The sequence below is a fragment of the Rhizophagus irregularis genome, chromosome 31, assembly GCF_026210795.1.
Source record: "Rhizophagus irregularis chromosome 31, complete sequence".
Lineage (NCBI taxonomy): Eukaryota > Fungi > Glomeromycota > Glomeromycetes > Glomerales > Glomeraceae > Rhizophagus > Rhizophagus irregularis.
Window position 1 is genome coordinate 1,109,242 of NC_089459.1, and position 19,314 is coordinate 1,128,555.

A 19,314-nucleotide genomic window follows, 5' to 3' on the forward strand; every position below is an offset into this window, starting at 1 on the left:
AGTAAAATTCGATATAGTGGAACCATCCGTTCCATTAGTAAAATTTGTCAAAAATCCGTTATATCGAGAAATCCCGTCATATCGAGGGTAAATTAATTATAGATTATTGATAATCCGTTCCAGACTCCAATTCCGATATATCAAAATGTTCCGTTATATCAAGGTTTGGGTATATCGAATTTCACTGTAATTTCATATTCGATATACCGATATAATTTATATTCAATATACAATATTGCATATAACTCTAAATATATAAAATACTGGATCATTATAACCTCCATATTAAAAATAACCTCCATATTTGAAATAACCTTCATATTTGAAATGACCTCCATATTTGAAATAACCTCCAATACGATCCCACCTTTTGTAATATAATCATATGAAACGTACAATGATTAATTTCACGTGATCACGCGTTAAAAAAAGTCACGTGTAGAATCGGTTCGTGTAACGTCATTAAATAGAATATAAAAGCGCTTATAAGATCTATTGATTATTCCACCTTTGTTAAAAAATATTTTACTTCTAATTCTTTTTTTTAAAAGAAAAAATATGGCACCAATATTACCTGTTGATTGTTTTGAGGAAATATTTCGCTTTTTGCAGGAAGATAAAACGTCTTTGCATTCTTGCATTCTCGTCAATCGTCTTTGGTGTGAAAATACTGCCCCTTTTTTATGGCGACAACCTTTTTTTTTCATTGGTACAACTCCATCAGAAAAATTAATACGGACATATATTTCATGTCTTAATGAAAAGGATAGAAATCTATTAATATCAAATGGGATTAAATTACCAAAATTATTATTACCTCCTACTTTTAATTATGTAAAATTTTTACGTCATTTTAATCTAGAAAGACTTCAAAAATCTATACCAAGGTGGATTAAAGTGAATCAACAAACAATTGAAGAAGGAACTCAAGATATGCTTCTTTATGTACTTCTTAGATTCATCACAAGATGTTGTCCAACTCTTGAATCTGTATATCTTGTGTTAAATTCTCGACCAATAAGATTATTTTCTACTGATAAAATTGGAGATTCTATACTTATTCAATCTAAATTTGATGATTGGCCTAATAAGTTTACAAGTATTAAAAATCTTTCAATAGATTTTACTGATTGGATAATTTATAAATCTTATAATTTTAATGAAGATAATGAAATTCATAATATTGCAAAGTTAATAAAATCTCAAGATATTCTTCAACATATTAAACTTATAGGAAATTATCAAGTTTGTCCAAAAATTATTATTTCATCTTTGGGTGATACTTTAATAGAGGTCGAATTTTATAATTTGAATTTTGAAGGTGATACTTCAAATTTATTAGAATGTTGTAAAAATTTACAAGTCTTAATTTTTGATGGATGTTATTTTCCAAAGGAATCAAAAAAACAACCTTTAAGTAGTGCTTTACTTCCTCAATTAAGAAAATTACATATAATTGAAACAGATTTTAAATTTAATGATGATGTTCTGATTTCATTAATTCGAAATGCGAATTCTAACTTACAAGAATTTTATATTACTCGTCATGTATATCATCGTAATTTTGGGAGTTTACAAAAGATTAATTCTGCTTTGGCAAAGTATTGTTCAAATATGATCTCTCTTAATATGCCATTTTATTCTAATGAATTGACTTACATTTCAACATTTATTAAAGCTTTCACAAAGCTTAGAAGTTTATCAATTGGTAGTCGATGGTTTGATGAGACTCCGATCAATTATCGTTCATTTGAATTTGGACGTTCATTACCAACAACTTTACAATGTTTTGAAATTAATATGCCATGTTCTTTTACTGCTGAATCATTTGAGATGTTTCTCGCGTTATTAAAATCTCCTTTAGAAATACTAAGAATTCCTTATTGTCAATGTATATCAGATCAACATTTAGATGTTATTACGCGTTATCTTGGGAATAGTCTTAAAAAATTGGATATAGAGTGGGCTGATTGTGTGACTAAAGAAGGATTTTTAAAAGCTCAAAATTATATAAATTTTATTTATATAAAAAATCACGAAGAATTATTTAGATAAGTATTTTTAGTAATTTAATAATAATGTTTGATAATGTTGGTCAGAAATTCAGATTTTAGGTTATCTTACCAAAATTTAATAAATTATGTTATTGACCAATCATCTTGTAACACATTGATCTTTGTTGTGCTACTTTAACATCATTAACATATATATATATATATATTTTTTTTTTGGTTTTTTTTTTATATTTTTATTTTATTTTTAAAAATTCAAAAAAGTTATTCAGTTATGTATAATCTCGCTCAACGCGCAAATGCGATATTCGCATTTGCAATGACAGTACATTTTGGCCTTTTGTTGGCGATAGCGATAAGTTCACTTTATATAGCTTCTAATCCTATAGGAAAAGTTGATGTTAAGGAACTTAACATATGGTTATATAACTATGATAATAAAGAAACCGAGTTCGCATTCATAGAAATGAATATTGATGCCGGTAAAATTTACAAATAAAATTATTTCTATTATATATATGTGTAGTAATTATTAAATTTTTTTTAGCATCGATGTAAATTTTATATATTTATTTACTTTAAGACTTAACTTCACTCTTCAATTGGAACACCAAACAATTATTTGTTGCTGTCGTCGCCGAATATGAGACTAAATCACATGTAAGTTTGTTTTATTAATATTTTTTAAATTATTGTATTTTTTATTCTAATAAAAATATTATATTATAGGAATTGAATCAAGTAGTTTTATGGGATTCAATTATTCAGTCAAAAGAAGACGCCCATATTAAAGAAGATAAAGTGAGAAATGAAAATGAATTTGTAGACATCACACCTAAATTTGGGTAAATATAATTAATTAATTGAGAAAAAGTTTCTTTACTAAATTACATTTATTTATCTACTACTCTTTTTTTTTTTTATAATTTAAAAGTGAAGTAAAAGCAAATTATTCAATATATTGGGATTTGATGCCTTACGTTGGATATTTAATGAGCGGAAAAATCGAACCAAATCAAAGCTTCTCATTTCCTGCTCCTAATTATTATAATTAATAATTTATTATTAAATTTACAATAATATTTTTTCTTAAATGTTTTTCTTTTAAAAAAAAAAGATATATAATAAATTTTAATAATAAAATTTAACTTTTTCCTTTATTTTCTGAGGAGGAAGATGTGAATGGATCATCCTTACGTGCTTCGACCAATAATTTGTCAATTTGCTTTTGTTTTACAGCAACCTAAAAAATATTATTTTGAAAGTTAAACAAAATTTTAAAATTAAATATCTTGATAATTATTTTAAATTTTTACCATAACACAATCCTTATATTTTTTGAACAATTCTTCGCATTCTGGTCGTATATCTCCTTTGAGAAATTTTTCAGAGTACCACTTATTAAAACATGCATCGTATTCTTTTTTGAGTTCGTTACACTGTGAGCCTATGCTTTGTGACATTATAATTATAATCAATATTGATGACCTAGAACAAAGATTTGTTCGAGGAAAAAAAAAATTAAAAAAAATTTGATTTTTTTTTGAGCTACTATTATTTAAACTACTTATGTCATCATTGTCATTAACCCACGTGTGTGTAGCACATAACAAATTAATCCAGTTTTATACCACAAAAAAAGTATAATTATTATTTCTCACTCACTTTTTCAAATGGAATTCCCACCAAGTGAATCTATTTTACAGGATTATGAAAATTCTCTCGAAGCGATACAAAAAGAGAGAAGAAAAATCAAAAAAAGTATTCATAAAAAACTTTTACAGGTAACACAAAACCATTTATTAAATGAACATTTTTATTAATTATTAAAATTGTTGTATTTTGAATAGACATCCGAAGATGTTGGATCAAGTGTTCAAATTGATGATAATAAATCGTTAAAAGTTCTGGAAAATGATTATCATAAAGTATTTGAATATTTGAATATAGTTTAATCACGTTTAAATAAAGCTTGAGATTCAATCAATTTTTTATACTTAATATTAATAGATATATTTGAGCGAAGTTAACCTATCAGAAAAATTGATGTTTACAAAACAAATTTATCGTTTGTTATTCGAATTTAATGATACACAAAAAAGGTATATTGAAATATTGAAATAATAATATTTGATTAATTATATAATACTAATTTATTAAATACCAAAAGTGATGAATTTAAACCTTTTATTGAAAAGTATGAAGAGGAAGTATGGATCAATGATATGCAAAATTTGGATAAAGAATTTCTAAATACTCCCTGTAAGTAAATATATTAAACTTTTTATATAGTAATATTTTACTACCCCTAAAACTTTTTATTCATGATAGATACGATTCAAAAGATGTTAACCGTATATGAAAATGACGAAACCGACGAACCCGATAAAATTCTAACTAAATGGTATTGGCAGTTGAAGGCGTATCTACGTCATGTTCCCTCCGAAAAAAATTTAACTTCTTTAGGTAATTAACTAAACGTATGTATTTATATTCTTTGCATAATTTTAAAAAAAAATTTTTTTTTTTTAAAAAAAAAAGAACTTTTACTTGTCGATGTCGTCGCGTATGATATAACTTATAATTGCAACAAACCTAACAAACCAATGTTAAAATTCAGTTCGCGTCATTCTGGTCATATCATACAAATTTGTGTTACTAGGTTTGTAATAATACGATGATTTTCCTCTTTTTTTCCTTTTTGTTAACAGTTATTCGGATAAATTATACTTTGTAGTGACTCCCGGTTTAAAATTAATTTCGATCTTCCTCTTATTAAAGCTATTGAAAAATTTCATGAACTTTCTCCTAGCATAGACTTTCCTAATTTTATAAAGTACGTAATTTGGAATGAAATGGATGAATTATTTGAATATGAATAAAAATGGAAGTATATTTTTATTATTGCATCATTTTTGATCAACTCTGAACAGTATGACAGAGTTACAGAATTTCTAAGAATTTCTACACTTTTCTAAAACATTCTTGATCATATCCATTAATATTTTTCAACCCTTTTAAATTTTCTTCAAACTTATCTCCCTTTAACTGTTAAAAGTATACAGTTAATAAACAACAAAAATAATTTTCTTACAAAAAGTTAATAAAAATAGTAAAAGTCTCGTGTACATTTATTTTTCACATACTCTGCTTTTTTCCTTTTATATAAACTTACTCCTTAAAAGAAAAAAGGATCGAAAAAATATTATTTCAATATGCTTTCTTCTACAACACCAAATTATCATGAGTTTTACAATACTTCCTGCTTTCAACATTTTAAGAAACGTCCATTTGATCAAAATGACTTTGATATAGAACAGTCCGCAGATAATATATACAAAAAATTTAAACCTACACCATTAGAATCTCTAAATTCTTTATCGTTTCAACAACCAACTTCTTGTACGACTCCTTCCCGTTCTTTTCGCTTGGGAACTAATCATTCATCTTCACCTGACTTATCTAAACTAAATCATGACGAACAAAATTTACTTTCAGATACTCCTCGAATTATCGATTTATCCACGGGAGAATATTTAGAATTAATTCCATCCGTGGATCAATTACAAAAAAATAGAAAACCAAAACGTCCTATAGATTCAGTTGAGAATCAAGACGAATTATCAAATTCCCTTGGAATTATGGAAGAAAATAAAGAAGACTTGATAAATGATAGTTTACTTCATTCACCTAAAAGAATTCGAACTTCTAAAGAACATATGTGTAATTTTATTGAAGAAGAGGAAGAAGAGGAAGAAGAACTTGATCATAGAGTTCATAAACCCTTCGATATAATAAGAGAACTTAAAACTGGATATAAAGCAAATACTGCGGATATTCCGAAAAAACCTCAACTCTCTCAATCCTTGTTATTACATGGTCATGGAAAATATCCAAATATAAAATTTACTGTTCCTTACCAAAAAGCAATTACTAAATATATGCGTGCACAATTACAGCATTTGAATAATAACATGGAATATGGAAATGAAGGGAAAGAATTAATTTTATATAATCCAAGAAACGATGGATTTAAGGATTATTTTGTTGATTCAAATGATAAGATATTTGAAACTTCTAAAGAAACAATGGATTTAGATTTGGATGGTCATAATGGTGATGATGAGGATCAAATGGACATAGACTAGATTGCTAAACCGAATTGTGTAAATTTTTTTTTTTTTACAATAAATCTAATTAAATTATGATTCAATACAAGAAGTTTTTAAAGCGATTGATTTTTTTTAAGAAACATTGCTATATCCATACTATTGTGGCGTAATAGCTTTGACGTAAATATTTTTCACGTAATGAGCAAAACTTAATCAGTTTAGTTCTTTCCAATAATAACCATAACATAAAAAAACTAGTTCAAATTTTTACTGATTGAAATTTGCGGTATATTACTAAAATATTATTTATCATAAAATTCCTTACCAAGTAATTGATTGTAATATATTTTAGTAAATTTAATTAACCGAAAATATTATATACTGTTAATCAATCATCAAATAAATTTATAGTAAATTTTGATTGTATTATAAAAATAAAATTTATTATATTAATTTATCACTCAGTTAGTAATTAAAATTTATACTATTAAATTTGTTTTTAGTTAATAAAAGGAATTTAATAATAATAATTTTCTAATTTAATATTACTATATATAAATATCCCTTAAACTGTAGGGACTAAAATTAATTTGAATTTTTAAAATATCTTAAGATCTAGTGATCATAGAAAGATGAAATTATATTTGTTAAATTCCTCTTATCAAGGCGCATTTAATGGTAATAAAATCATAACTATAAAATTAATAAATAAAAAGTTATATTAATTTATAAATTTTTAGATTTTATAAGTTATCCTATCACATAATATTTGTAGAAGCCTAGAAGGACAATTTTATTTCTATCAGATTCTTCTTATTAAGACGCATCAAATGGTGGTAATTTTATATTTCTAGGGTTAATGGATAAAAAGATATTTCAATTTAAAAAATTTAGATACTAATTGTTATAATTTGATGATCATTTACTTTTAAAAAATCATTAATCAAATTGACCTTTTTTTTGATTTTTACTTAGAAAATACTATGGAATTTATTACAAAAATATTAATTTATATAATAAAATATTTTAAGGTATTTAAAAGTATCTTTAATTAAAAAACAAAATTGCAAGCAAATTTGGCTGCAAAACAGTTTAAGGGATAATATAAAGTAATTTTTTTATTTAATATAAATAAAAAATGTTTAAAATCCTATTTTACATAATTATATTTATATATTGGATTTTACTTTATTAATCATATTTATATAATTAAAAAAATTTGTCATGTAACCATTACCTTTAAACTATTTACTACATTACAATGTATTATGTAATTATATTATATTATACCCATTTTAAAAAGGCAATTATACTTTTGTATGTAATATTATACAGTATGTGATTTTAATAGTATGAAAATGTGCTAATTGGTAATTTTCTGTATACACTATCCTTTTAAAGTGTGTGTAAATCTGCATAGTATATAGTTATTAAAAATATTTTTTATATATATAAATGCAAAATCTGCAAAAAATTTTTTGCTAAAATTAATATAAAAGTTCCATTCAAATTATATAACATTTTAATATATTAGCTATCTAAAGTTTGTATAATAATGCTAGCAAAAATTTAATTTTATTTTACATTATAATTTATTGATGATAGTATATATAATAATAATTTGATATACTAATATATTTTTTTAAAATAACAGTATTGGTATATAGAGTAATTACTCAATACAGTCAGTTCATGTTATAACGAATTTGTTGTTCAGGCTGATCTGACTTTTGTTATAAGAAAATTCATTATTATTATAGGAAAACCTAGTATAATAAGAGAAAATTTTGTAAATTGCGGTATATCATATTACAATATAACGTAAATGATTTCATATCACACAGTGAAAATTACATATACTGAAATATAACTTAAAATAGTTCCCTTTTCTATATATTTTCTTTTGTAAATTTTACATATATTCTATTGCCACAAGTAGTAATCATTTAAAATTTGAAATTTTTATAAAATAGTGTATCATTATAATATAAAATTCGTTATAATGTGAGTCATTTTGTATATACTGTTTATACACTTTACTTCGTTAAATGGTATACAGTCAAAGTTCTCTATAGCGAATTTTTATATAGCGAATAATTTGCTATAATGAAGAAAAGTTCAGGTACAGATCTTTATATTTATAATAAATGGCTTTTAGTATAGCAAATTTCTTACTATAACAAATTTTAATCTACGGTCTGGCATTAGGATTCGTTATAGAGAACTTTGACTGTACAGCATTTAATTAGTAAAATTCAGTATATAAGATTTTTTTTTATATGTTAAAATCTGTATCACAGTGAAAATTTGTTATACTAAATAATTCGTCATATCGAAATTCATTATAATATGAGCTGACTGTAATAATAGTATAATATGGAATTTTTATACTATTTTTTCATTTTTTTCCATACTGATATTTAGTATATAATGAGGGATCAACTACATTTCTCACCTGCCGATCACTTGGCCATTTTTCCAGCAGAAGTTGCTGAAGGAAAAACTTTAGTTTTTCGCACTCGAGTGGTTGTAGAAGTGCTTTTATTATTTGATTTAGACTTATAGTCATTCTTTTCAGAACTCGAACGTGCCTTTAACTCAAAGTTTTGGTAAAGTTACAAAACTATGAAGCAGTTTTCACCAAAAGTAATCTTACTTCTGTGAAGCTTTTCTTCTACCGAGTTCCTGAAAGTTGTAACAGTTACGCATTGGGCGGCTGGACTTTGAACTCTGCACTAGTGTGAAGTTTTTCTGTTGGTTTTTTTACTTTTGGAAGTGTTGAGAAAGTTTTTCATTTGGAGTATTAGTTGATGTAGAGGTGGCCACTTGGAAAGTGGGCTTTTTCTTGTTAATAGTTCACAAGTCGAAAAGTGAAAAATCAGGCACCAATCGGTCACCAATCAGGCAGTTTGCTAACTTTTGATCCAATGATCAGAAAAGAATAAAATATAGCTCATTGGAATCGTCTCAATAAGACGAATCTAATGGTAGTAAAATCGCATTTCTAGGATTAATACTTGATGAGAAATTAAGTAAAATATAAAAACAAAAATGTATCATTTATATTTTATTTAATTTTTTATTAACTATTAATTCTAGAAATGCGATTTTACTACCATTAGATTCGTCTTGTTGAGACGATTCCAATGAGCTATGTTTCATTCTTTTCTGATCACTGGATTAAAAGTTAGCAAACTGCCTGATTAGGTGACGATTGATCTTATGATTTTTCGGCTTTTATTTTGTGGTTGTTGTTTGAGGGTTTGAAGTGGTAGACGGAGGCTTGGTATTTATTACCCTTTTCTTCAGTTTTCCTTAGGGGTTTTAAGATTATGACTTTCCTTTTTGTTTTTTAGTTTTTTCATTTTTTTGGAATTCCCGGCGTTTTCGCTCTTAGTTTTCTTTTTTAGGTGGTAGGGGTATTGGAATATTGCGCGTCGAAAAAGGAAAATCAGGTAATTCTACACCCGATGATTCTATTGTTTAACATCGATTTTGAATTGAATTAAATCTGATAGGTCTATACGAATCTTAACCAATTTGTGGCTTAGATCGAATATCTTTAATGTGAAATTCGGTTAAGTCATATCAGGTGCATATCAGATGAACTTATAACAAATATAGTAAAATATCAGCACACCTGAATATTACCTGATAAATCTATATTATTCTTCCGATATGAGTACGTTTTATATAATTAATAATATATAATTTCTCGATAATTTTTTATACAATTATAAATAATTTAATAAATAAAATTCATTTAATAATAATATTTATTTTTTGTTATCTTTGATAAAATAATTCATTGATTTTTAATATTAAATATCGCATTATCTAATGGTTATTAAATTAATTGGAAATATTGCACGATTTTCAATCAATAAAATCAACTCATTTTCTGTGTACTTTACCGAGAATAATATTGAAAATAAAATTTATCCAGAATGATAGGAAGATGAAATTGCCCACGCTGGTGCATTACGAGGTGACTTGAAATCATTCTCTATATATAATTGATCGTCATACCACCTCTTCCTTCCAATTTTTATATTCTGAATACTTTCCTTTATCATATCAGCATATCGTAAAACGTTTTGAATCTATAGATAAAATTTAATAAATAGAATGTAAAATTATTTCTTAATATTTAACTTACTATACTAGATCTCCACCGCTTATCATATACATGAAGTATGTGATTTGTATTTTCGTTACGTAACGGGCGGGTGAATATTTCTATTTTTTTCCTCTTGTACTTTCTCAGTATTCGATTCAGAAATTTCGTCCAAATGATATCCCGAGTTATCAATAATTGCCTCTAAGCCTTCAACCCAGTCGTCCCATGGTACTAAAGGTTGCAAATCTACGAGTTTCTGGTCCTTAATATTTACCATGTGCTGAAATCCGCTTTGCCATTTCTCTTTTTTCTTTTTGTAATAAATTATTATAAAAATATTGTGTATTAGTATTTTAGCGTGTTTAAATTAATAAATAAATGTTATAAATCTATAATAAAATACAATTTACATCTTTTCTCCTACTGTTTATTCCCGTTCTTTGTTTATTCATCTTTGATTTTAATGGATCTAACGAGGTAATATATGCATCTCTTTGATGCCGATAAAGATTTTGCAGAACCTTTTTTAACTCTATATCAGTATATTTAAACTGTTATCCATTCTAAGAGGATAAAATTTAAATAAATAAATTAATAAAATTAATATAACAAATAATTTGAACTCAAAATTTGCTTATGAAAAAGCGACATAAAGATTCAAATCACCAATACGCAAAAACACTATATGAACGTCGCCAAATAGAATAAAAGACAAAAAGATACAATTTAAACATACCCAGAAAGCCTTTTTATATTCATGATTCATTAGCTCCAAATGTTTTCTGACGTTTGGATATCTGGCTGACGATGGATCGGGAGACAAGGAATATTGTGTCCTTGTTTGGTTTCTCCAACCATCAAACTGATGAGAAGCTTCTTTTTCAGAACGAAGTTCTTCTACTTCTCTTGTTAATTCTGACATTTCCATACGTAATTCTGCAATCTCTGATATAAAATTGTTAGTAGTTGAGATGTAGTTTTTCTATTAATTTTTTTTTTACCTTCACAATTTCTTTCTCTACTCTCATTTCTTCTATGATTTTTTCCATAACTTTCTTCATCAACATTCCTTTCTTTTCTTTCATTTCCCTTATATTCAACAAAGAATCTTCATGATGAGAAAATGGAGAACAGCTTTTATTCCTATTAGATAAAGAAACTTCTTGAAGAGAATATGGAGATAGACTTCTATCTCTATTTGACGCTCCACTTCTTCTTAGTGAAGTATAGTATGAAGTATCTTGCTGATGAGGGTTTGAAGTATCTATCCTCCGAAAGTGAGTATCTTCCTGACGAAAGTTTTGAGGTTGAATTTCGCTTCTTTTTAACGAAGTATTATTCTGAGACAATGAAGTGCCTTCTTCCTGGCGATGGTATGGAGTTCGACTTCTACCTTTTTCTTCTTGCAACGAAGTTACTCTTTATCTATAAATAGGACTTTTCAAGAATAACTGAATAAATATAAAACAAACCGCACCAAACCAAAAAAAAAATCTTTTACTTGTATTTGTTTTAAAAATTTGATAAGATGATCCTAAATAGGCTTATTTATATATATTGTATAAATAAACTTTCTAACTAAAAATCATGATCAGCTAAATAAACTTTCAAACTAACTTAAACTACAATAACTATAGTTAATAATTAAACGTGTAAAACTAACTAAGATAATAAAATAAACTACAATAAACTTTAATAATTAAATGTTGATTATTACAATAAGCATAGTAAATATTAAACAATTAAAATAAAACTAGGAAACGGGAACCATTGTAAGTCCAGAGCGAGGTATAATAAATAAAGATGTAGTGATATTCTACTAATTAGCAGCATAACGCCTTGGAATTCCTAGACAGAGAAACTCACGTGATTGAAAATTTACACGTTATTTCCATAGATCATTATAGTGCGTAGACATATATAGTCTTTCGCTTTGCTCTGGACAATAAAATTATCTTTGGTAAAGAATTCAAAATGCCATATGATAAAACTAGAAATAATCAAAGCGTTCAAAAAGCTCCCTATGTTCATCCTCCTCGAACCCGCAAACATATACCATATCACTGTCAGGAATGTAAAGGAAAATTAATAGATCCTAGAATGAAAAAAAAGCATGATTCTCACTTTACAAATAGAATTATACCTCAAAGAGGATATACTAATCTGACAGAAACACCTAATGATAATCATTCACCTATTAACTTGATATCTTTTCCAAAAATCGTTATGAATATTAATAACGAAGAAGATCACGAAGAAAATCTGCAAAAAGAGAGTTATCAGTTTTTAGTAAAAAGAGCATCCATACTAGGAGTTCAAAAAAATAATAGGATGTCTACATTTACAACTCTGGAAGTAATAAACGAATTACTTTCTGATGATGACAATGTGTCAGAAGATGAAAGAAGAGAACTTGAAGATAGTAGTGTCGTAGATGAAGATATAACAAGCGAGTCAGATGAAGATTGTCAAGTTGATTTTAGCACACTAGAGATAGAAATAGACTGAGGTAAATCTATACGTTATGAAAAAGAATCAGATGATCAATATTCATGGATTGTAATTTGGATTTTAAAATATCAAGAGAGATTCCAATTATCCAACGTAGCTACAGATTTCCTCTTCAAATTTTTTCATTATATTCTTGTGAATATAAATGAAAATTTGTATTCTAGATTTCCCACTTCTCTTTATATGGTGCGAAAAAAACTTGGATTTTGTGTTCATATAATAAAATATGCAGCCTGTAATAAATGTTGTAAATTATACAACATCGATGACATTTCAAGCAGTAAACCTGCTGTTGCGCCTAAATTTACAGAATGTACATACCAAGATTTTTCTGACCACCCAATAAGCAATAAAAGAAATCCTTGTGGCGCAACTTTATATAAGAACGTCTATACAAAAGATGGTGTAATCAAAAAACCGGCTCTGATATTTCCTACAATTAGCTTGAAGCATCAATTAAGCATTCTATTCAAACGAAAAGGGTTTGAAGAATCTTGCAGGAAATGAGTTAATCGTCCATCAGATCCAGAAATACTTGCTGATGTATACGATGGTAAAGTGTGGAAATCTTTTAACGATGAAAATGGGTCACAATTTTTTCGGCCAAATTCATCAGACACTCACCTTGGAATAATGCTTAGTATGGATTAGTTCCAACCCTTTGAAAATTCGCAGTTCAGTACGGGAGCAATCTATGCCATTATTTGCAATCTATCTCAAGACGAAAGATTCAAACTGGCAAATATATTGACTTTAGCAATGATACCAGGTCCAACCAAACCAAAACTGCATCAACTAAACCATTATCTAGCTCCTTTAGTTGATCAATTAATTGAATTATGGCAGGGTATAGAATTGGAAACATTTGAATATCCTAACGGAAAAATTGTTAAAGGAGCTGTCATATGTTGTTCATGTAATATACCTGCAGCAAGAAAACTTTGTGGATATATTTCTGCAAGGGTTGCATGTCACCGGTGTCTTAAACAGGCAAATTATGATGGAAACCAGCCGAATTTTGGAGGATTTTCTGATATGGATAGCTGGTTTATAGAAAGAGATGTTAAAGAAATTTAAAAAAATGCTATTGCCTGGAAAAATTGCAAAACAGAAGAGCAACGTTGGGCCCATGTATCAGAAACCTTGGTACGGTGGTCTGAAATGCATCGTTTACTTTACTTTAATCCTGTACGTTTCCTTGTCATAGATCTAATGCATTACCTTTTCCTCGGCATTGCTAGATGGATCGTGACAAGATTATGGATTAAAGAAGGAAAGTTGTTGTCATAAGACCTCTTATTGATGCAAAACAGCATCAGGAAATTATATAGTGCGAAAAGTTGCGCAAGTTTACACATCATAATATTTCGTAAGCTTAGACCACGCAAGTTTGTGTAAGCGTAATATTTTGTAACTTTTTAAAATATTTCGAAATATTATGATATGCAAAGCTTCGTAATTTTACGATTTGTAATATTCAGTAATTTTGCGGTTCGCAATATTTCGTAATTTTACATAATATTTCGTAAGTTTTCAGACCCGCCGCAAGTTTGCGTAAGCGTAATATTTTGTAACTTTTTAAAATATTTCGAAATATTACTGTATGCAAGGCTTCGTAATTTTACGATTTGTAATATTCCGTAATTTTACTGCGTAATACTTCGCAACTTTTTAAAATATTTCGAAATTCTATGATGCGTAATGTTCCATAATTTGACGATTCGTAATATTCTGTGATTTTACACAACTTAATATTTCGTAATATTTCAAAATATTTCGATAAATAATACTTCATTTTCTGTACTATAAGTTTATATAATGTATGTTTTATTAGATATAATCATAAAAAATTACAAGTATTTATTAATATATACAGAATACATAAAAGTAAAAAAAAGAAAGAGTAGAGTAACAATATTATTAGACGTAAAAAGAAGAGAAACAGCTATAGTAACGATAGTATTAGATATAAAGATAAAAGAAATATTGTTATTATTGTTAGTATTAAGGTAAAAAGAGTTAAAGAAACAGTAAAAGGAGTAAAAGAAACATGGATATTATCGTTAGTATTAAAGTACAAGTAAAAAGAAATAAAGGAAACGTAGATAGTATTGTTAGTATTACGACATAAAGTAACAAAGAGGTAAAAAAAAAACGCGTTAATATTAAAATAATTAGTATTAATAAACAAATATTTCTATACCTGCAAAGCAATAAATTATGAAATATATGTAAATATATTGTATATAATTAAAGAAATAATAGAAAGAAAAGACAAAAAAATTAAAAATATTGAACAAAAGAATAAAGAAATAAGAAACAAAAATAAATAAGACAAAAACGCGTGCATGATTAAATGATTAAATGATTAAATCACATGCAAGGATCAGCCTAATTTGATTGGCCAGAAAATATGATATCGTAAAATTACGGAAATCCGCATTTTAAAAAATCACAGAAATTGTATATGCACAATTACTAAATATTATCCCCTCGTGATAAATTAAAAATTATCAACACAAATTCAACACAAATTTAACAAATTTAACGAAATTTGGCCAAAATTAACAAATTTTTACCAGAATTATCAACACAAATTGAACACAAATTGAACACAAATTTCAGCCACGATTTATTTATGTCACACCCGTGTTGTTAAGAATTAATAACCATTTTATTTATTAAAACTATATTAATTATGGTAAAAAAAATGCTATTACGTGTGATATATATAAAAAATAATATTTATTTCCTATGCAACCCATAATTCTCTAATAAACTATTTACATACCGACCTTCCTCCTCCGTGTTATAAGAGTCAATAGAAAGTATATCATCGTCAGCTATGCCATCATTGGCCGCACCATCGTTAGCCGTCCCCATCGTTCGAGCGCATCTCGTTAGCGCACCTCGTTGCTACCGCCCCCTCGTAGATCATCAGCACCCCATCATCAGCCGCACCTGCTCTATCGTCAGCTGCTCTATCACCACCATCATCTACATCATTACCATCATGAGAATCATCGTCCGAATGTGTAAATTTATCCCTATTTTCCAACTTTTGCTAAAAATCAATAAATAAATAAATAAACTGTAATTCAAATAATTCACATTTTGCAAATTGTAAATTAAAAACTTACTAAGTTGTTGATTATCTTCGACTTCATTATACTTTCGCTCATTTGAATGTTTTGATTATTAGGATTTAAGTACGTTTCACATATGCTAATCGCATACGCTATTTGTGTTTTTGAGGGATTTTTATTTTCTTTTCGCAACTTATCAATTATCAGCGACATATATGTCGTAGGTTGCCCATCTTTAACCTTTTTAAATAGGTTGTTGTAATATCTTTTCACCTCCGCCTTACTCTTCCATTTCTGAATCTTTGACGGACTAGCCTGAGTGTTAATAGACGGTAATTTATGCCCAGTCACTTTGAAAACAGAATACATAACGTCTTTAACTCTAGACGTGAACGTCCCTCGTATGCTTCTATGTTGTTGTACTAACTATTAAAAAAAAATGTTAGTATGAAATTTAATAAAATTCATAATTGCTTTAACTTACAGTCGGGGCAATTTTTTTTTCGAAAAAAATAATCCATTGATTTTTTTTGAACTGGCGCATAAATTCCGGATTTTCGTCTTTTAAATATTTTTCGATAGCGAGTTTGTACTCGTCTTGCGAAGGATAAATAAAATTTTCAAATAAAATTTTCGACACCTTCTTAACGAGCTCCTAATCAAACGAGGTTAGCATTTCAGGTTTACATTAAATAATATTCATCTTTATTACCTTTACATACTCCGGATCTATTGTATTATTATTATTTTTGTTATTATCGTTGAGCTTTTTTCTACTCGAGAGACGGGTTTCGAGATTTTTTTGTCCGGTGATAAGAATTTCAAGCTTAGAAATTATCTGCGAATTGGTTCTTAATAGTTTTTCTATTGTTTTTTTATTAACTTTAACAATAAAATATAATTTAACTATATATTATATAATTTTTTTTATAAAGAATATGATACATATCATGTCATATATACCATCAACGCTATCATCGGATATTCTCACTCGCTTCTCAGCTTCGCTACCCTCAGTACTACGTTTTGAAAATCTTTCATTATCATCAATTCTTCATTTCTCGCCACGCTTTGTAGCCATTATGATAATAAATTTGAAACGAAAATATGAGAAAAAGGAGGAAATATATGAGAAAAAAGAGGAAATATATGAGAAAAAGGTGAACTAGAAAATTCGAAAAGGATGAGGAAAAAGGGGGAAATACATGAATCAGAAATTCAGAAAAAGGAGGCAAGCTGTCATAAGGTAATTTCCGCCATTCTATACTAAAAAAAAAAAAAACTTGCGAAATATTGCAAAAAATGGATGAACTAATGCGAAATATTACGAAAAATGAATGTACTAATGCAAAAATTTTGCATCGTGATATTACGAAAAAATATTGTAACACTTTCATAAGAGAACTTTAAAAAAAAACTCTCGTAAAAGACATAAGACAATCGAAATATTAATCAAATCCAATTTATAAAAAAAAAACATGTTACACATGCTTGGGGCTTTTATGCAGAAAAAAGTTGCAGCCAGTCAACTCATTTGGCTGATCAGATTGATAGTGATCTTGAGCGCTTATAACCTGATTATCGCATAAATTTGTGGCCGATCATCCGTCCATTATTGTAAAAGTGATTTGCCGTGTTAAGCCAATAAATTTGCGGCTGATTATCAGATGATTAGCCGATTGAATAAGCCATCCGAATTCTTACAGCCCGTTACAGCAAATTCAAAATATGCGAAACACTCAGCACTTTTGCTGTCAGATTCACTTGGCAGGTTGCCGGCAAATTGAAATAGTAAATAAAATAATAAACAATATTTATATGGTACATCATAGACTTGTTACATTTATTTTTAGATTTGCCAACCCACGAACTTGGCAAATTCCCGACAGCAAAATGCTGAGTGTTTCGCATATTTTAAATTTTGCTATAATGCGTAAAATTGCGAATGATTCTGCGATATTAGCCACCAGATTCTTACAGCCAGTTCCATTCATTAATGCGTAAATTTGCGTAGTCGTGTCTATTCAAATAACTCAATCAATTGTAATCCATTCAATTAATTCATTAAATTTTTACAATGAATTTGCAATATAATTTTATTAGCACACATAATCTCATATAAATTAAATAGTGAATTGATACTTTTCATCAAATTTGACGTGTTAATTTAGTAACATGAGTTTCAAATGCCCCCTTTGTATGCGAATATTCAGTTAACGCTTTGCATATACTCAACACGCCCAAAAATGCTTAAAAAATGTAGAAGTAGAAGTAGAAGATGATGATGATAATAATGATAGTGAAAAATATAGCAGTGAAATGGATACAAGAAGTAATCTAAGTAGTGAATATGAAAATGATAAAGTTAAGGTAATTATGTTATTCCAGATTATTCTTTTTTAAAGAAAAAGCTCAATAATTATGTTATTCCAGATTATTCTTTTTAAAGAAAAAGCTCAAATTATACTAACTCATTTTGGTTTATAATTTTAGGTGGATGATGATAATAATGTACAAAATATGTCATTTGACAGTATTGGAAGTGCAATATCAGAGATGAGCCTTGAAGATAGTAACTTTGAAAATATATTAGATTCATCTGAAGAGCCTGAAATTTTTGAAGAACCCAAAAATCTCAATACCAAAACTTGCACAGAATTTCCTAATGATGCTTATAAAGATCTAATGTTATTAGTAACGAAATATAAAATAAACAATAAAGGTGGTAATGAAATAATACGTTTTTTTAATAAACATTCAAATTTTACAGAATCACCGTTACCAAAAAATATTGAACAGGGACGACATTTATGAATAATATGCAGTTTTCTAATTTAGAATTTAGTAAAGTTCTTATAACAAAACATAAGGATAAAGATTATTTTCTTTATTATCAAAACTTAATACAGTGCATCAAAAATATCTTAACTGTTCCTGACATAACACAAAATTTTGCGCTATCTTACGAAAACTATGAAAATATTAGTTAATTCAATAATTTAAATAATATTTATTTTAATTTATTTATATTATTTTATAGTATAATGTAGAAAGTATTTACAGTGAACAAAACACTGGAAAATGGTGGAAAACTACGCAAGAATCCTTACCTACTGGTTCCAAATTATTATCAATTATTTTATATTCTGATGCAACAACTACAGATACATTAGGAAAAAGTCAATTGCATCCAATATATATTTCATTAGGCAATATCCCAATATGGCGTCGTAATAAACAGGATGCAAAGCAACTTTTGGGATATTTACCAATTTTAGAAGCTGCAAATAAAGATCTGGTTCGTGATACCTTTCATAAATCTTTACGTCATTTACTAGAACCAATTATTTTATTAAAAGATGGTATAGACCTTTTTATAAATAATGAAAATACCTGGTTTTATCCTAGAGTTTCAACTATTATTGCAGATTGGCCAGAAGCCGCAAGTTTTTGTTTAGTTTATAAATCCTCCA

The 19,314-nt window shown here is 27.4% G+C and overlaps 8 protein-coding genes across 9 annotated transcripts; 5 read left to right on the forward strand and 3 right to left on the reverse strand.

Moving 5' to 3' along the window:
- Positions 1-558: 558 nt before the first annotated feature.
- Positions 559-2,055, forward strand: OCT59_022343 (uncharacterized protein; the record flags this gene model as incomplete). Its single annotated transcript, XM_066144748.1, has 1 exon — positions 559-2,055. The coding sequence occupies one exon, from the start codon at positions 559-561 to the stop codon at positions 2,053-2,055; it is 1,497 nt and encodes a 498-aa protein (XP_066006180.1).
- Positions 2,056-2,242: 187 nt separating this feature from the next.
- Positions 2,243-3,205, forward strand: OCT59_022344 (uncharacterized protein). Its single transcript, XM_025321355.2, has 4 exons — positions 2,243-2,494; positions 2,596-2,672; positions 2,742-2,857; positions 2,947-3,205. Exons 1-4 carry the CDS (start codon positions 2,287-2,289, stop codon positions 3,065-3,067), a joined length of 522 nt encoding a protein of 173 aa, XP_025169145.1. The 5' UTR covers positions 2,243-2,286; the 3' UTR covers positions 3,068-3,205.
- On the reverse strand, positions 2,655-3,530 carry OCT59_022345 (uncharacterized protein). Of its 2 annotated transcripts, XM_066144750.1 has the most exons (4): positions 3,329-3,530; positions 3,162-3,255; positions 2,993-3,050; positions 2,697-2,847 (listed from the first exon to the last, which is right to left on the reverse strand). In XM_066144750.1, the coding sequence occupies exons 1-3, from the start codon at positions 3,473-3,475 to the stop codon at positions 3,028-3,030; spliced, it is 264 nt and encodes an 87-aa protein (XP_066006181.1). In that variant the 5' UTR covers positions 3,476-3,530; the 3' UTR covers positions 2,697-2,847; positions 2,993-3,027. The 2 variants fall into 2 exon arrangements, with proteins under 2 accessions (XP_025169146.1, XP_066006181.1); XM_025327876.2 differs by having other exon boundaries at positions 2,655-3,255.
- A 155-nt stretch (positions 3,531-3,685) lies between these two features.
- On the forward strand, positions 3,686-4,894 carry OCT59_022346 (uncharacterized protein; the record flags this gene model as incomplete). The annotated part of the gene is made up of 7 exons (XM_025321356.2): positions 3,686-3,796; positions 3,863-3,940; positions 4,023-4,114; positions 4,183-4,274; positions 4,344-4,478; positions 4,554-4,674; positions 4,750-4,894. 7 exons carry the CDS (start codon positions 3,686-3,688, stop codon positions 4,892-4,894), a joined length of 774 nt encoding a protein of 257 aa, XP_025169147.1.
- A 333-nt stretch (positions 4,895-5,227) lies between these two features.
- OCT59_022347 (uncharacterized protein) lies at positions 5,228-6,160 on the forward strand (the record flags this gene model as incomplete). Its single annotated transcript, XM_025321357.2, has 1 exon — positions 5,228-6,160. The coding sequence occupies one exon, from the start codon at positions 5,228-5,230 to the stop codon at positions 6,158-6,160; it is 933 nt and encodes a 310-aa protein (XP_025169148.1).
- Positions 6,161-10,062: 3,902 nt separating this feature from the next.
- OCT59_022348 (uncharacterized protein) lies at positions 10,063-12,146 on the reverse strand (the record flags this gene model as incomplete). Its single annotated transcript, XM_066144751.1, has 6 exons — positions 10,063-10,227; positions 10,384-10,554; positions 10,655-10,795; positions 10,981-11,187; positions 11,246-11,663; positions 12,127-12,146. 6 exons carry the CDS (start codon positions 12,144-12,146, stop codon positions 10,063-10,065), a joined length of 1,122 nt encoding a protein of 373 aa, XP_066006182.1.
- Positions 12,147-12,218: 72 nt separating this feature from the next.
- OCT59_022349 (uncharacterized protein) lies at positions 12,219-12,752 on the forward strand (the record flags this gene model as incomplete). The annotated part of the gene is made up of 1 exon (XM_025311697.1): positions 12,219-12,752. The coding sequence occupies one exon, from the start codon at positions 12,219-12,221 to the stop codon at positions 12,750-12,752; it is 534 nt and encodes a 177-aa protein (XP_025169150.1).
- A 2,872-nt stretch (positions 12,753-15,624) lies between these two features.
- Positions 15,625-16,210, reverse strand: OCT59_022350 (uncharacterized protein; the record flags this gene model as incomplete). The annotated part of the gene is made up of 2 exons (XM_025327877.2): positions 15,625-15,819; positions 15,896-16,210. The coding sequence occupies 2 exons, from the start codon at positions 16,208-16,210 to the stop codon at positions 15,625-15,627; spliced, it is 510 nt and encodes a 169-aa protein (XP_025169151.2).
- Positions 16,211-19,314: the final 3,104 nt, after the last annotated feature.

Bases quoted from the DNA above. Each gene is read 5' to 3' on its own strand.
- OCT59_022344 (XM_025321355.2), top strand. From the start codon at position 2,287: ATGTATAATCTCGCTCAACGCGCAAATGCGATATTCGCATTTGCAATG. The intron at 2,495-2,595 runs GTAAAATTTACA...ATTTACTTTAAG, and splicing joins AGAAATGAATATTGATGCCG to ACTTAACTTCACTCTTCAAT. The intron at 2,673-2,741 runs GTAAGTTTGTTT...ATTATATTATAG, and splicing joins AATATGAGACTAAATCACAT to GAATTGAATCAAGTAGTTTT.
- OCT59_022345 (XM_066144750.1), bottom strand. From the start codon at position 3,475: ATGTCACAAAGCATAGGCTCACAGTGTAACGAACTCAAAAAAGAATAC. The intron at 3,256-3,328 runs GTAAAAATTTAA...AATATTTTTTAG, and splicing joins AATATAAGGATTGTGTTATG to GTTGCTGTAAAACAAAAGCA. The intron at 3,051-3,161 runs GTTAAATTTTAT...TATAATAATTAG, and splicing joins CTCAGAAAATAAAGGAAAAA to GAGCAGGAAATGAGAAGCTT.